The sequence below is a fragment of the Phoca vitulina genome, unplaced genomic scaffold (genome assembly GCF_004348235.1).
Source record: "Phoca vitulina isolate PV1807 unplaced genomic scaffold, GSC_HSeal_1.0 scaffold2, whole genome shotgun sequence".
Classification (NCBI taxonomy): domain Eukaryota; kingdom Metazoa; phylum Chordata; class Mammalia; order Carnivora; family Phocidae; genus Phoca; species Phoca vitulina.
In genome coordinates this window covers 32,189,089-32,206,213 of record NW_022589705.1, presented here as the reverse complement: position 1 = coordinate 32,206,213, position 17,125 = coordinate 32,189,089, and the positions used below count along the sequence as shown (strand labels likewise).

The following is a 17,125-nucleotide window of genomic DNA, read 5'->3' as shown; positions in this document are numbered from 1 at the left end:
GGCTTGAAACAGGCACCGGACCAAAGAAGAGGGGACGAAACACAGAGGATATGGAAGAAGAAAGAAGAAGAAAGCCCATCAGTTGGAATAGAGTTTCTAAACTGGAAGAACTAACAAGATGACAAACCGGGAAGAGAAGCTAAGAGTTATCATGGGGTCAGAGTAAGGTGCTGGGACTTGTCGGTCTGGTTCCATCAGGACCTCAGAAGTATAGAGCACCAGCCTGAGATTCCTGTCCTATGTGGCTCCTGGTGCCACCTCTCCCTAGAGATGGCTAGATGTGTCCCTGAGAAGGGAGGAGAACACCAAACACATCAAATTCTACCCTGAAATACAATTTTGGAATTTTATCTCATTCTCTGGAAACCTGCCAGACAATGTTCATTTCAGTAATGTCATCAGATGATTTCTTCAACTGGAAAAATTCATAATAGTAGGATTATAAAGACAATTAGAGAAAACTTGGACAAGTTGTGCAGACACTTGTTATTAAAATCTTCCTCAGCCAACATTTGCTAATGTCCTAATTAACATCCAGGAGACGCTGACCTTCCAGCACTCAGAGATTCCTGTGACTGTGGCAGGTAAGACCGTTTCAAACAGGCTAAGTGTGTCCATGGACTGACTTCCTTCTGGCCCTGAATTGATTTCCCGTGACTGACTCAGCCATATAATGTGTGGTAATATCATGCTAACATGTCATAAATCTTCATCTATTCAGCATTTGACTTTATTACAGTGGGCCTCCTGGAAATGTGGATTACTTCCCTGTCAGGCAGTCTTTACGTGGTTTTTTCTGTCCTTAGCCCATTTGTGGGAACTTGTGGTTTTTATGATGTTAGTACAAACAAGTATACTGATAGGCACCTAAGCGCCGTATTAATTGTTAACCCAGACTGGAAAAGTTTCACAATTTTCTCTTATTTAATAGACATTTCTTTCAATAGAAAAATAAAAGTTATAAGTAGAAAGCATTATGTGTTGAAATTAGTTAAGAAAATTCAGTTGATGAGCTTTCATTAAATTAATTTTAATTAAATGCAAATGTCTTGAAACCCAAAACTAGAACCAGAAATTTTGTCAAGACCTACGAGCTATAGGCACAGGGAGAGCTGTGTCCCAAAAGTTGAATGATGATGACTTAGGACTCCCCAAAATAATAAGCTGCTTTATATACCTCCCTAACAAATACTGAAGAAAATTAAGATGGAACCTATTTTCCTTCTAACATTGGATGGTTCCTAGCTAAATCAGGGTGGAAACGTACGGTGTATGGTCAGCTAACAAGGAGGCAAGGACAAGAGTACTGATTCAACAGCTACTTTGTGCTGGGTTCTGCAGGTTCTGAGGGTAGAGCAGGGGAGAGGCAGGATGGTGGGGAGGGGGTTAGGTTAGGGAGATGGGACAGGCAGCTCTCTGATGTCCAGAGCTGACTGGGCACCTCCATGGCTGAATGTTCTGGGCTCATCACTCACTTGCCTACTCCTCTGGTTTCAGTGAAGCTCTGTTGCTTGGAAACTCACATAAAATGTGAAGTGGGAGCGTTGCAAACCAACCTATCATAACCCTGTTTTTATTACCTTTATGGCATTTCAAGGTGAAAGACTATATTTAGCCTTGTCTTTTGCTTTCTCTGGGAAATTCCAGACAACTGCAGAGAAGCTGTGAAGTTTTCCTCGCCTGTCAGTGGGACCCTGTGCTCTCACACTCTGATGTGCAGGAAGCCTGACGTCCAGAGGTCCATCTTCTCTTAGGACACCAAGAGTCTAGGAGCCATTTACAAAGCAGGGCATGACTGCCATTCCCTTTATCCCCTCTTAAATTCCACAGTATAACCTTAGATAGGGGAACCTGTTTTTTTAACCTGAGTTTTACATAAAGAAATGGCTGCTAGCTATTTCCAGACCAATTTATCTGCTGTTATGGGAACCCTCTCTAAGAAAAAGACATGATCTGTCTGACATCCTTCATCCACCCACTCCACTTTCTCTTTTCTAATGAAAAATGTGCTGTGGTAAAGCTACCTTTGCATCAGTCTTAGGCTTGAAAGGCCATCTGGCGAACACAAGACACTAGACTTTCCCATAACAAGAAAATAAGCAATTCGGGTCTTTTTAAGTGAATGAAAACAATTCTGCACATTTTTTCAGAAATAACAAAAAACTGGCAGAGAGTCCCAGGGAAAAGCTAGCAAGCATTGCCAATATGCTGAAGTCTCTACATATTTAACAGGAAGAGGGCATTTGATCCTTTCTCCACACCACCGCGTATGTGGATTCCTGACCTTGTTCCGGCTTTATTTATTTGCTGTCTCTCACATGTGAGGTTATAAATCATCACTGCACCTCACCCCAACTCTGCTGGAAAATGTCTCTCCAATTAAGGGCACGGGGTCTGCATTCAAAAGATCTGGATTTGAGACCTGTGTCTGTCATGTCCTTGCTATATAACTTTGAGCACTGTTGTTTACACTAAGCCCGTGTCCTCCCCTGTAAAATAGGATACTAGTAGTACCTACTTCAGTTTCCTCATCTATACAAAGGAAATAACAACATGACAAATCTCACTGGGATAGTGTGAAGACAAAATGAAGTAAATGAATGCACGGTTCATAGCACAGAGTACGGTATAGAGCAGGCATTCAAAAATGGTAGATCTAAAGATGATGCGATTATAAAGATGGCAGCTAGAAAATGACTCTCATGTCAACCATGTCCATCGTTCTGGATTCGTTGATTGTTATCTATCCCTCCTGCAAACCAGGACTCACTCTGAGGCCTCCGTCTCTCACCCTCTGCCTCCCTAACCATTCCACCTCCTGAAAATACCCTGAACCCATCACCCTTGGCACTCCTTGACCACCAGTGCCTTTTACTAAGTCTCGTCCTCTCTCTGCTGCACTACTGCAATGGCCTCTTAGCCACTTTTTCTCCCTAATCTCTTTGCCCTCTGCTTTCCCCTCTTACACCCTTACCACACATACAGTGGTCATTCTAAAAAGCAGTTTGGTCATGTCACTTCTCTAATGAAACCCCTACAATAACTCCCTATTAATAAAAGGATTATCTCCAAACTCCTTGACCAAACATTTAGCCCTCCATGCTCTGGCTCTCCCTTCCTATGCCAACCTCATTCCTGCCAATCTCTCATGATTGCCCCACAGTCCAGCAATGGGAAACTCTTCTAATTCCAAGAGTATTGTGGTAGTCACACTCCAAGATGGTCCCCAATGATCCCCACCTCCTGGTATTCATGCTCTTATTAAGTCTTCTCCCACACTGTCCCAGAGTTGCTCTGGGTGACCAATAGAATGGCAGAGGTGGTGTGTCACTTGCGAGATGAGGTTATAAGTGACTGAGGCTCCTATCTTGAATTCTGTCTCTCTTTCAGATTACTTGCCCTCAGGGAACCCACGTGTTTAAGTAACCTTATGAAAGGCTCACATGGTAAGGAACTGAAACTTCCTGCTGACAGTCACATGACTGAGCTCAGGTACTGTTTTTCCAGCCCCTTCAGATGATTGTGGCCCCAGCCAATGCCTGAGAGCAACTTCGTGAGAGACCATAAGGCAAGACCATCCAGTTAAGACTCACCCAGATTCATGACTCTCAGCAACTGTATGAGATCTCATTTATTGTTGTAAGCTTCTAAATTTGGGAGTAATTTGTTATGTAGCAACAGATAATTCATGCAAAAGTCCTCTTCATTTATACCTCATTTCCCTTGCACATTTCTTTATACATGATACCTACCGTCCATTCCCATCACGTAAGCCTCAGCGCAAAAGGCACTTACTCCATAAAGCTGTCCCACGCCTCCTCCAACATACTCTCTGGCCTGTCATTTGTGCTTACATAGCATCTGGCATTTACCTCCACTGTGGCACCTGTCACATTGTCCTGTGTGGTAGACTGAATAATGGTCCCCCAAGATATCCATGTCTTAATCCCCAGAACCTACAAATTTTACTTTCTATAGCAACAGGGACTTTGCAGATGTGATTTAGTTAAGGATCCTGAGATAGGGAGATTAGCCTGGATTATGTGGGTGGATGGATATCATCACAAAGATCCATGTAAGAGGGACCCAGGAGGATTCAGAGTGAGAGAGATGGCCAGAGATGGTGGAAGGAGAGACTGGAGTGATTGCTCTGAAGAAGGAACAGGGAGCCACAAGCAGGGAATACAGGCAGCCACTAAAAGCTGAAAAAGGCAAGTAAATGAATCCTCCTCTAGAGCTTCCAAAGGGACACACCATCCTGGCACCTTGATTTTAGTCAAATAAGATCCAGTTTAGATTTCTGATCCCCAAAACCATAAGAGAACAAATGTGGTATTTTAAGCCACTAAACTTGTGATCATTTGTTACAGCAGCAATAGGAAACTCACATCCTGTGTGTGTTTGTTAACCACACCCCACACCCCATATATACACACTAGACTCTTAGCTCCCTGAAAATCGTGTTTGTTTCCAGAACCTAAAACAATGCCTGGCATATATTAGTGCTCAATAAAATGTTTTGTCTAGTCAAATACATAAACTAGTTTAAATTCTTTAGGCTATAAATTAAATATTCCATTGTATAATCAAATGTAATGACTTCCTCCAAGAAATCTTCTTTCCTGGTGAAGTGTCATTAGTTTCCAGGCAGATCTAGAATTCCTGTCTACAAAAAAAATCTCAAAGGTTTATCTTCGGAGCAAAAAGGAATGTCAGAGGTCATCTCCTAGGTGTGATGACTGAGGTGAAATATATTTCTGGAGTAGATCTTTCTTTAAGCATAAGACTTAGAAGAGACATGAAAATGTGGACCAGTGAAGTACACACAGTGAAGAAACACAAATATAAGAAGAAACACAAATCCAGTGAAGAAACACAAATATAAGTAAAGGGCCAGGATTCTAGGTAGTGGTACCTGCATTTCTGATCGATAGCATCTGATCTTACTGAGGGTACATATACTCTGCCCCTAACTCACTGTGAAACCCTGAAAACTCCACTTATTCCCAGTTACTTCACCTGTATAATTAAGTGATTGATTAAACTTCATTCAGTATTTATTCAACGAATATCTGTTGAGAATCTGCTATGTTCCAAGCATAGTTCCAAACATTGGGAGCATAGCTTTAAACAATATATCCTACCCTCACGGATTCTAGAGGGTAAGTTAGACAATAAAAATAAATACAAAAAATATATAGTATAACAAATACTGTGGAGAAAAATAAGTTAGGAAAGGAGCTCAGTGAATACAGGAGTAGAGGTCGATGAAGAAAGAGAAAGCTTCATTGAGAAGGTGAGGCTTGAATAAAGTCCAGAGGAGGTTAAGGAACAAATCATTCAGGTAATTGGAAGGAAAGGAAGGAGTGAAAACAGCAGGTGCAAAGGCCCTGAAGCGGGAGAATGCCTGGGATGCTCCTATGTTCAAACACTAGCAAGGAGGTCGGCATAGCTGTATTGGAGTGAGTAAGAACAGGAGAGAGCAGGAAACAAGATCCAGAAAGGTTTTAGGGAAGGACCAGATACTGTAGACCAGTGCTGACCAATAGAAATATAATTCAAGCCAGAAATGTGAGCCACATGTGTAATTTAAAATTTTCTACTAGCCACTCTAAAAGAGTAAAAAGAAACGGGTGAAATTAATTTTAACAATATATTTTGTTTATCCAATATATTCAAAATATTATAATTTCAATATATAATCAGTATAAATATGATTGAATATTTTACATTTTTATTTTTTATTTTTCCAGTTTTATTGAGATATAATTGACATGTAATACTGTATTAGTTTAAGATGTACAACACAATGATTTGATGTATGTATATAATGCAAAGTGATTAGCACAGTAAGTTTAGTTAACTTATATCACCTCGCATAGTTATAATTTTTCTTATGATGAGAACTTTTAAGATCTACTCTCTTAGCAACTTTCAAATATACAGTACAGTATTGTTAACTATAGTTACCATGCTGTACATTACATCCCCATGACTTACATATCATATAACTACAGGTTTGTACCTTCTGACCCCTTCACCTATTCCCCCAATACCCTACCCACCACCCCTCACCAGCCCCTGCCTTTGGCAACCACTAATCTTCACATTCTTTTTTTTTTCTCAAGCTAATTCTTCAAAATCTAATGCGTGTTTTACATCTCAATTCAGGCTGACCACATCTCAAGTGATCTATAGCCACATGCCACCAGTGGTCACCTCTTTGGACAGCAAAGTTATAGAGCTTTATAGGCCTTTGTAAGGGCATTGGCTTTGACTCACTAGAGCTATGACAGAGTTTTGAGCAGAGAAGTGACATGATCTAACTTATATTTTAAAGGATCACTTTGGTTGTCATGTTGAGATAGCCTATAAGGGGTGAGGGGAGAATCAGGGAGACAAAATGGGAGGCTGTGGTGGTAATGCAGACAAGAGATGGCGGTGGTCCTACCCAAGGGATAATGGCGGAGATGGAAGAAATGGTTGAATTGGAACATATTTTGCAGATAGAGCCAACAGGGTTTCTTGACTGACTGAAGTATGAGAGAAAAAGGGGAGTCAAGAAGGAGACCAGTAAAAAAAATTTTCGTGGGTTTTAATCACTTGATCAAAGCACTTAACTCTTCTGAGCCCACGTGTGTTTCTCTGTAACAAGGTGACAGCACCATTCTAGGATGAGGAACCCCAAGATCAGAGGCTGTAGGGCAAAAGTGTACCAGGTTAGCTCAGGGAATGCCAGTGTGGTTGAAGAGGTGCCAACAAGGAGGAAAGTAGCAGGAATGTGGTCAGAAAGGTAATGGGATGTGGGTAATAAAGGAACCATGTTGCTTTCCCTTCAATTTCAGGGAATATAGAGTATAACAAGTAAACTCACCAAAAAACAAAACTTAGGCCATCATGTTATGGTTAAAAACTCAGCTTCAGACTTACCTAGGCCAAAACGATCTATTTTTATGGTCTTTTTTCTTTTCTTTTCCACAAATTCAGTTCATCTAATATATATAGAAGGTGTAGACAATGTGAACAACAGAGTTCTTTTGATTTGCTCCAGAATGAGAAAGCTGTTCAGAGGCAGAATTCCCATGAAGGTGATGAAGCTTAATTATGAAGCCTCTTCTAGCACTCTAGACTTGATTTTGTATTCATACTTTTTTTTCCTTAAAGAAAAAAAAAAAGTGCAGACACTTCAGGATCAACAAAACCTAGATCTTCTCCTACTTAGGAAAAACATTCCATCTTAGACATCTCTTGGGAATAAAAATAACTGACTTGGGTAAAAGCAGGGAGGACACACCTGTTAAGCACACCTGGCCAGGACCAGTCATTATACCCCAGGAAAGGAGTTAACAACTCCCCGATTCTGCCCTTTGGAAAGGTACAGTTAAACAAGAGAATTTGTAGGAAGATTTGTGTTTGTCCTTCCTAAGTCTGTTTGATCATAAAATCAGGTGTGTTGCTTTAAAAAAGTAGATTCCTGGGCCTTACCTGAGATCCACTGATTCCATCTCAGGGGGCAGAGCCCAGGAATCTTTATTGTAAGAAAGCTCCACCCATGGGCACCAGTGTTTTAGGGCTTCTGAAACATAATTTTGAAATAATAAGGTGTAACTCTGGGAATTCCTGGGAGGACGGACAGTCTCAGTCCCAAAAACTGGGTGGGAGAGTTTCCAGGCTGTTCATTACTTAGAGAGACAATCAATGACAGATTCATAGTTTGGGCAGCTCTTCCTCTACCCTCGAAGGTGCACCCAATAAAATGAAGGGCCAACGTCGGCTATCTGAGACCAGGCACAGGTGAGAAGGGATGAACTCAAGATGCGGCCCGCAGGTGGCCTTCAAGGATGTGGTCGTGTTTCTCTCCCAGGAGGGGCCTTCTGCACCTCCAGGGACCTGCAGGGCAGCAATAGGAAAGTTTGCTTCTCGGATTTCCATTTCCACACCTGGCCTGGGACTGGCTGGGCCACAAGGAGAGCCTCAGGAGAGTGAGCCCAAGGACATTTGCTTACGTGACGGAGCTGCAGTTAGGAGAGGCAGAAAAATGAGCTCAGGGTTACCCAACCCCTAGGCTGGCAGATCTGGGATGGCATAAGCCTGAAGGTGTCAGCAGGGGCAACTCTCCCTGTCCCTATTGCAATGGAGGAAAACTTTTGTTTTGCTCTAAGAAAGAATGAGGCCAAGACAGAGCATCAGTGCTGAGAAATTGAAAGAGAAGGAATCCTGATGATGCTGTTGGGTCTCTGGACATACCCCTTTTTGAGGCCAGCCCTGCCTTTCTTCCTCTCACTTTTATGTACCAGTAAATTCTCTTTTCTTTGCTTGAGATAGTTGGAGTTGGGTTTCTGTAACTTGCAGTCAGAGTGTTCTAACTAATAGAAGTATTCTATAAACATTAAGAGAATAATAGACAAATATAAAAGATGATCACAGTGATTATTAAATGAAAAAAGTCAATTTACAGAACCATATCCTTGGTAGCATTCTATTTGTGTATGTAAAGTGTGTTTTGTGTGTGAATTTTATATTATTTTATCTTACTTCATTTCATTTTATTTTTGTAAATGCCTAGGAATAACTGGAAAGATACTACACCATTAGCAAGAGATAAGATTGGGGAATTCTTACAGTCCTAGATGGGTTACTGATAATGGGCATGCATTACCTTCATAATAAAAATACTAAATGTAAAAAGAAAAGGGAAGAAAGTTAGTTCGTCACTGAATGGACCAGATACTTGCCTGCCCCCCAAATCCTTGATTTTCTTGGTGGAGAGAAAAGAGAATTAGAGGCAGAAAATAGAATCAGTTCTGCTGTTACCCAATCAATACTATATTGATTGAGATAGTAAGGCAGGGAGAAACAGACAGACTTAGTTACATACAACTAAGAGAGTTTGCGTCATAGGAAATGAAATGCTCAGAGCCTAACCGGTCGAAGAAAATACAAAAAGAGCTGAAAAGTGACCATTACTATTTAAGCCTCACAGCTTGGGGGTGGGGCAGGTGGGTGTGGGAGGGCAAGGCAGTATCCTCCTCGGGGCTTCTCTGTAGAGGTGCCAGTTGGAGATTGGAACCCACTGACCAGAAGACAGAGGGAGTGCTCACTTCGGCAGCACATATACTAGAAGACAGAGGGAGCCTCTGCAGGTGCTGAGAACTTGCAGTGTTACCACTTCCGGTTACATGGGCTGCCGAGAAGCCCTCGTTGAAACGGTCACTTAAAGGGAAGACATGAGAGGAGAAGGGGTGGAGAGGGCTCTTGCGGAAGGATTAAGAGGAGTCAGCAAGTCACAGGAATTAAAAAGGTTAATCCAGAAGCAGAAACTCTCCCTGCCAACTGAGGTGGGATGGACCCCAAGGGGGTGGATTTAATGAATTGTTACCTCATTCAAAGGACTCAGAGTAAAGGAGACCCCCATAACCTTGTATATCATTAAGGAAGCAACCTAATATATATATATAAGCCTAATATATATATACACATATATATAATATATAAATATATATATATATATATTTCCTCTGATTCACAGTACATCAACTTCTAGGGATTAATAAAAGAAAGTTTAAATCTCTCAGTAATTACTCACAAATTTCACAGATTTTGCAAATCTGGCATGTAGCAAGGAATCTGAGATGGGTTGATACTTTAGGGCACATGTACCAGAAAGAACATGAGGTGAAAGGGATTGAGTCAGAGGCAGTATCAGCTTCTATTTTCAGAAAACAGCCCCCTTGGACACAAACCAAAAAGGCAGGCGGTGTGTATGCACTTGCACTGAGACCGAGCCCACATCAATCTCTGGTCACAGCTGCACACAGAGATAGCAAAGCGCTATCTCCCTATCTGCGGAACTGAAATAAAGATTGCATGACAACATAGTTCTTCCGCAAAGAAAATGTGCAACTGTGGTCACCCCACCTTTGAGTTGAGACTCTTCCTGGCCTCCCCGCTGATCCACAGCCTGTATTTCCAAGTTCTTTCTCCACCCAGAAGCCCACTTGCCATACCAATCGCCTCTGGACACACTTACCATTGGAGAGCTCTCCTATTTTAGCAGCTGGATAGAGGCAGAAGCCGAACCCAAGCACAAGTATTCTCGGCCTGATTTCAAGTTTGGCTTTGTTTTTCTTTCTTTGAAACCTGGATTTATGGCAACCCAGGCCATCCATCCATCCATCCACATCCATCTAACCAGGAAAGTGTCAGCACTAATGACAGGTGCTAGACAGATGGAAGCAAATAAGACATTAATGGAACCAGATGTGAGTATGATGCTGCCATTATAATGGCATGACCGTGCTTACTACCTCACTCTCGAAACTTCAGTTTCTTCAACCTTAAAATGCAGCTAAAGATCAGTAGCTTTTGGAGTTGTACTGGCAATTAGAACTGAGGGATGTCACCTGCCTAGAACTGCTCCCTACGTAACAGTTATTATTATCATCACAGACTATTGGTGGAGGAGACAACTGAATACACTACAGGTTACACGGTAGTGCCAGCTACATAATCTAGGATACTCTCCTCATTTTCATATCAACTGATTAGCAATCTTAGTTCTTTCTGCAACCTTCATGCTCCTTTGCCATGTACCCAACCCATCCACAGGTTCGGGGGATTAGGATGTGGGCATGGGAGGGTATGATTATTCTGTGTACCACAGCTATAAGCCTAGGTGTGGAATTGCTGAATAATAAGGTATATGGATTTTCAATTTTGCTTCATAATGCCAAATTATTTTCCAAATTAATCACACTAATTTACACTCACTCCAGCAAAGTAAGAGCTCTGCTTGCTCCACACCTCATTAACACAGCCTGCTCAGACTTCTAAAATTTTGCCCATCTGGGGGGTGTAAAACTATATCTCAGAGTTCGGATTTCTATTTTGCTAATATTGAGATTGAATATTTTAATATGTTGATTGGTCACATGGGTTTCCTCTCCTGTGAAGCGCCTGCTTTTTCATTTGGTTGCTAGCTTTTTTCTTAAAATTTATAGCAATTCTTTATTCATCTGGATATTAGTATTTTGTCAGTTAAATGTACTACAAATATTTTCTCCCCACTTATGTTCTGATGAACCAAAGTTTCTACTCTGATTGTGCTTGAATTTCTTCAATATTTTTCTTTACAAATTATATTTTTGTGTCTTTAGAAAATTCTTTCTCATCCTGTTGGCATAAGGGAGGTCTCCTATATTTGCTTCCAAAACTTTTGACGTTTTTCCTTTCATATTTATGTTCTTAATCCACCTGAAATTGATGTTTTTGGTATGATGTGAGGCAAAGATCTAATTGCATTATATCTTCCATCACCTGGATAACCAATTGTCCAAGGCCAAATACACTTATCTGTGTGCCATTTACCTCATATATATCATATATATATGTGCCATTTACATCATATCAAGTTCCTCATATACCATGTCCATTTGGGGGCTTTCTCTTATATTCTATTAGTCAATTTATTTCTTCTTCTGCCAATATCACAGTTTCTTCATGGATTACCTCTATAATATATCTCTACATTTGATAAGACAAATCTCTACTACCCTTGTTCCTTTTTGAGAGTGCCTTAGATATTCTTTATCCTCTGTGTTCCCATATATTTTAGACCCAGCTCAATTTCTTCAAAACACCCTGTTGAGATTTTTATTACAACTTCACTGTGACTATACATTATTTGTGGCCGAGTTGAAATCTTTACAATAATGAATACCCCTATTCATGAACATGATATATCTCTGTTTATTTAAACATTCTCTAATGTCTTTCAATAAAGTTATGTGATGTTTTCATAAAAATCTTGCACATATTTGATGAGAGTTATTCCCAGGTATATTGCATTTTTGTTGTACTTGAAAATGATACATTTTTCAAAGTACGTTTTCTTACTCTTTTTGATGGTAATTGATATTAATCTCATATCTATCAAATTGTATTATTAATTTTAATAATTTTCCATAGATTTTTTATTTTTCTATGTGGCTAATTACATCATCTATTAAGTAATGGTAATTAAAAAAAAAAACTTGTTATTCCTTTTCTTTTCTAAGTGTGGCTAGGACTTCCATTTTGTGTTGGCTAGACATAGCATTAGCAGGCATTCTTGTCGTCTTACTGATTTCTAAAGGAATGCTTCTAACCTTTCACCAGTGAGTAAAATTGTTGTGAGTCTTTGGCAAATATTTTTTATCAACTCAAGGAACATAATTTCTATTCCTAGTTGGCTAAGAGTTTTTGTTTGCTTGTTTGCTTGTTTGTCTTAAGATGAATATTAAATTTTATACAACAATTTGTCTGCAACTCTTGAGATGAGTGTGTGTTTATTCTTCATTAACTTATAATTTGGTGAATTATATTAATCGATTTTTCAAAGGTTAAACTATTCTGTGTTCTAAGGATAAACTCAATTTCTGTATTGCCTAATCATATCTTTTATGCTTTTGGGGGATATTTTATCTATCAATTATTGAGAGATACATTTAAATGATTCCCTATAGTGGAGAATTTGACAATTTCTCTTTGTAATTATGTCACATTTCCTTTTATGATATTGAAGCTATGTTATCAGGTATGTAAAAATTGAATCATTTTATTCTCCCAGTGAATTAACTTTGTTATCATTACTGAAGGATCTCCTTTGTCTATCAAGTTTTTTGCCCTAAGATGTATTTTATATAATATATATATTCCAACTCTTTTTAAAAATATTTGCTGAAAATATATTTTTCTATCTTTTTACTTTCAATTCTTCTTTATTTATATTTTAGGCATGTCTCTGTTAACCAGCACAGACATAGATTTTGATTTTTTAATCCAATCTCACAATATCACTTTCAACCGGATGTTTAGTCCATTTACTTTTATTGATACATTTTAATTTATCTCTATCATCAATTTTTATTTTTTTTAAAGACTTTATTTATTTATTCATGAGACACAGAGAGACAGAGAGACAGAGAAACAGAGAGAGAGAGAGGCAGGCTCCCTGCTGAGCAGGGAGCCCGATACAGGACTTGATCCCAGAACCCTGGGATCATGACCTGAGCTGAAGGCAGATGCTTAACCGACTGAGCCACCCAGGTGCCCCAATTTTTAAACTTTCTATTTGTTCTGACTTTTCTGTTGTTTGTTTTTCCCTTCTTGCCTTGTTTTAATTGATTCAATTTCTTAATTCCAAAATTTTCCCTCCTCTAGTTTTGGAATTATAAGCATTATTTTTGTTCGTTTAGTAGTTCCTTTGAAATCAGAATATGTATACTTAACCTAACAGAGTCTGTACTTATTATTTTTATAACCTTCCCAATTATGTAAGGATGTAACTCCTATCATCACTCTACCTTAAAAGCTATTATTTTTTAATACCACACATTGTACTTTATTATTTATTATTTGTATTTTCTGTATTGTTCAGGTTTACTCAACCATTTGTCTTTTCCTTTACTCAACATTAGATTTTGTCACTCAAACGTTCCTTCTGGATTATTTTCCTTCTTCTTGTTCTTTAAAATGTTTAAAATTTTTTTTTTATTTTTAAGTAATCTCTACACCCAATATGGGGCTCAAACTTACAACCCCAAGATCAGTAGTCACATGCTCCACTGACTGAGACATCCAGGCACTCCTCCCTTACCTTCTTCTTGAAGACATCCTTAATTCTTTTATTAAGAGTTTATTGATGTTGGGGCGCCTGGGTGGCTCAGTCGTTAAGCGTCTGCCTTCAGCTCAGGTCATGATCCCAGGGTCCTGGGATCGAGCCCTGCATCGGGCTCCCTGTTCAGCGGGAAGCCTGCTTCTCCCTTCCCCACTCCCCCTGCTTGTGTTTCCTCTCTCACTATGTCTCCATCTGTCAAATAAATAAATAAAATCTTAAAAAAAAAAAAAAAAGAGTTTATTGATGTTAAATTTTCTCAGTGTTTGTTTATCTAAACTACCTCTATTTTATCCCCATTTTGAAAACAATAGTTGTGGTAGAGAAAGTATTTACTAAATATCTGTGTAATTCTCTTCATTTCTCACTCTCTCTTGTAGATGGTGTGGGACTTTTGACACATTCTGGTCAAAGGACTGTAACTAGAAGTAACATGTTTCCCTTCCAGAAAAAGGTAGTTGGAATCTGTGTTCTTCTGTGTTCCTCTTTCCCTCCTGAAATGACCTCATCGCTCATGTAACTCTGGTGATGCAGCTAGAAAGAGCAGAGCTTCGGTCAGCCTGGGTCGCTGAGTGACTGTGTGGAGCAGGGCACACTCTGACCTATCCTTAATGCATAATGCAAGAGATAAACTTTTGTTAAGCCACAGAGGTTTCAGAGTTAATTTGTTACCACAGCATAATTTAACTTATTCCGACGAGCAGTTTTAATGGGTAAATAGTTATTTCAGTTACTATCTCTCAGCACATTTAAAATATTTTCCCACAATCTTTTGTCTTCCATTTTTGCTGCTCAGAATTCACCTTTCTCAATGTCATTCCTTTATTAGTAAACTGTATTTTTGGTTTATGGATAATTTTAATATCTTCTGTCTTTGGTATTCTGAAGTTTTACAACAATGTGTTTAGGTGGTTATGTGTCTGTGTCTGTTTAAATTTATCTCACTGAGGGTTCTTTGGGTTTTAGAATCTGAGGTTACTATCTTTCATCAGTTCTAAAAATGCCTCATTCATTGGGTCCTCAAATATTTCTTTGTCCTTTCCTGTTTTATCTCCTCTTGAAATTCTGATTAGAGGCATAGTAAGCCTTCTCATTCTCTCCATGACTCAACCTCTCTGTCGTATTTTCCAGCAATTGTCTTTCTGTGCCTATTCTGTGTAAGGTTTTCTAATCTATGCTTCTCACTCCCTAATTCTCTGTCAGCTATGGTTTCCTCCATACTCTTAATTCTTCCACTGGGTTTTTAATTTCAATCTTTTCATCTTCATTTCTAGAAGTTCTATTTTGTTCTCTTTCAAATGTGATGGATATTTTTATATTCTCTTTCTCCTTCCTCACATTTTTATTTCCCTTATAATTTATTTTGCCATGTTAAACATTCATTTTACTTTTAAACCTATCCATGCATTTAACAAATGATTTATATATTTTTATCACTTACATTAAGTGCTTCAGAGTAAGAGAAGTGCTCCATCTATTTTTATTTAATATTTTTATTACTTCAAATTGCTTATACTTTAGGATATAAGAATCTTAACACTAGATCCTTCCCTGTTCCTAGATATCTAATTCTGTGTCCAGCTGTCACTATGGGCACACATCTCACTATATAACATCCATTACTCTAGGTAAACCAATCACCCTACAACTGCTGATAAGTGTGTCTTTCTTCGGTCACTGAGTCAGCCTCCAATTGGCCATGTCTCTACTGCAAACTTCATGATTTTAATTCAGGAGCTTATGATTATTTCTAAATCTCAAGATCTACCCCCTCCTTTCCATATCTCTAGACTGTTGCTGTGTTTTGGAGAATGTCCAAAAATTTGACCTTTGGATAAGGGGATGAGGCTGTACAAACTTTTGCTTCTTAGTACCATCTGCCTGGGAATAAAAATCTCTGGACAGGAAGAAATAAGAAAGGAAGGAAGACAATTTTTGGGAAGTCTATACATACATCCTTCCCACTATGGAGAACATGAGGGCAGGTATCCTGTATTCCAGTGATGAGTTTTCAATAATTAGAGGTAGTTTCAACAACAATTTGATCTACTATTTACTCATTGTTATAAATCCTGGCTTATCAAGTATACTAAAATTATCCTGCATTTTCTAACTGATCTATGGCTTGTGATCCTGTGTCAGTCCAATTCTTGCAGTAAGGGACAGGTATTACGTGTTTTGTAAACTTTCTAGACTAAATCGTCTCAGCGATGTTTATTTATTTCATGTGATAAAACAGATCCCACATTGTTAAAAAAAAATACATACACACACAAAAAAACCCTGGATTTGTTTTCAAGTGTACACTTGACTCTTCATACATGTAGGTGTGATGGCCAGCGTTCCAGGTGTGAATTTTAGGTATAACAATGTTCACCAGGGACATTTACTTTACCAATATTTACAGGTTTATCATTTAAAGCATATGGATTCATCTTTAATATCAGCACATAAGACCTCCTTTAGTCCCTTAATAAACTTTCTACTGTCCAACACCAAATGTCAATAGCCAATATCAAAGTGGCCAATATCAAATCTTGGTTGGGAGAACTAATGTTTATAAAACACTGTTGAATGAAATGCAATCCATCTGTATTAGTGTCCTAAGACTGCCGTAATAAAGTACCACAAACTGGGTGCCTTAAAACAACAGAAATGTATGCTCTCATAGTCTGGAAGCCAGAGAATGATTCAAGGTTTTGGCAGAACCAACCTGCCTCTGACACACCCACGGAAGGGTCCTTCCTTGCCTCTTCCAGCTTCTTGGAGCCCCAGGTGTCCCTTAGCTTGAGGCAGCATAACTCCAGTCTTTCCCTTCGTCTTCCCTCTATGATTCTGTCTTCACATAGCACCTTCCTCTCTATGTCTCACTTCTTACAAGAATACCTCTTACTCCAGTACAACTGCATCCTAACTAATTATATTCATAATGATTCTATTTCCAAATAAGGTTACATTCTAAGGTACTGGGGATTAGGACTTCAACATATCTTTTTGGAAGGTACATTTCAACCCAGTAACATTATTTATTCCTCCAAAGAGAAGATATTATCTTCCAAATAGGCTTGGATCCCACTATATTTGAACCACAGGAATTTGTCTTCTCTGGACTACATGTAGATGCCAGGTTTCCACCTTTCATTAAGCAATGTTATAAGAAATAGCTTAATGAATGCCACTATTGTATTTACTAATCAAATTCATTAATAACCCTGCCCCTTTTATTTTATTTTTTTCAGAACCAAGCGTTACAGAAATTTTCCCCCTGAATAATTCAAACACTTTCATTTAGAGTCAATGAAAACCATATATTGAATTACGTGGGGTTTTTTCTTTTTTTAATTATGTGTTTCTTCTTGCTTTGGTTGCCAGGAAGCTTAAAAATTCAGCCATAATTTAATTTTAACAACTTTGTAGGATGCTCCAGCTTCATATCTTCATTTTTATTTCTCCTCTGGTATTGATATTTTA

The 17,125-nt window shown here is 38.8% G+C and overlaps 1 protein-coding gene across 1 annotated transcript in view; it reads left to right on the top strand.

The window, feature by feature from the left end:
- The first annotated feature begins 4,120 nt into the window (after window positions 1-4,120).
- SAMD13 (sterile alpha motif domain containing 13) overlaps window positions 4,121-17,125 on the top strand; it is a 65,597-nt gene continuing 52,592 nt past the window's right edge. The window contains exon 1 of the mRNA XM_032395918.1: window positions 4,121-4,211. Within this exon, the coding sequence (XP_032251809.1) occupies window positions 4,121-4,211 (91 nt within the window). The remainder of the gene's footprint in view (window positions 4,212-17,125) is intronic.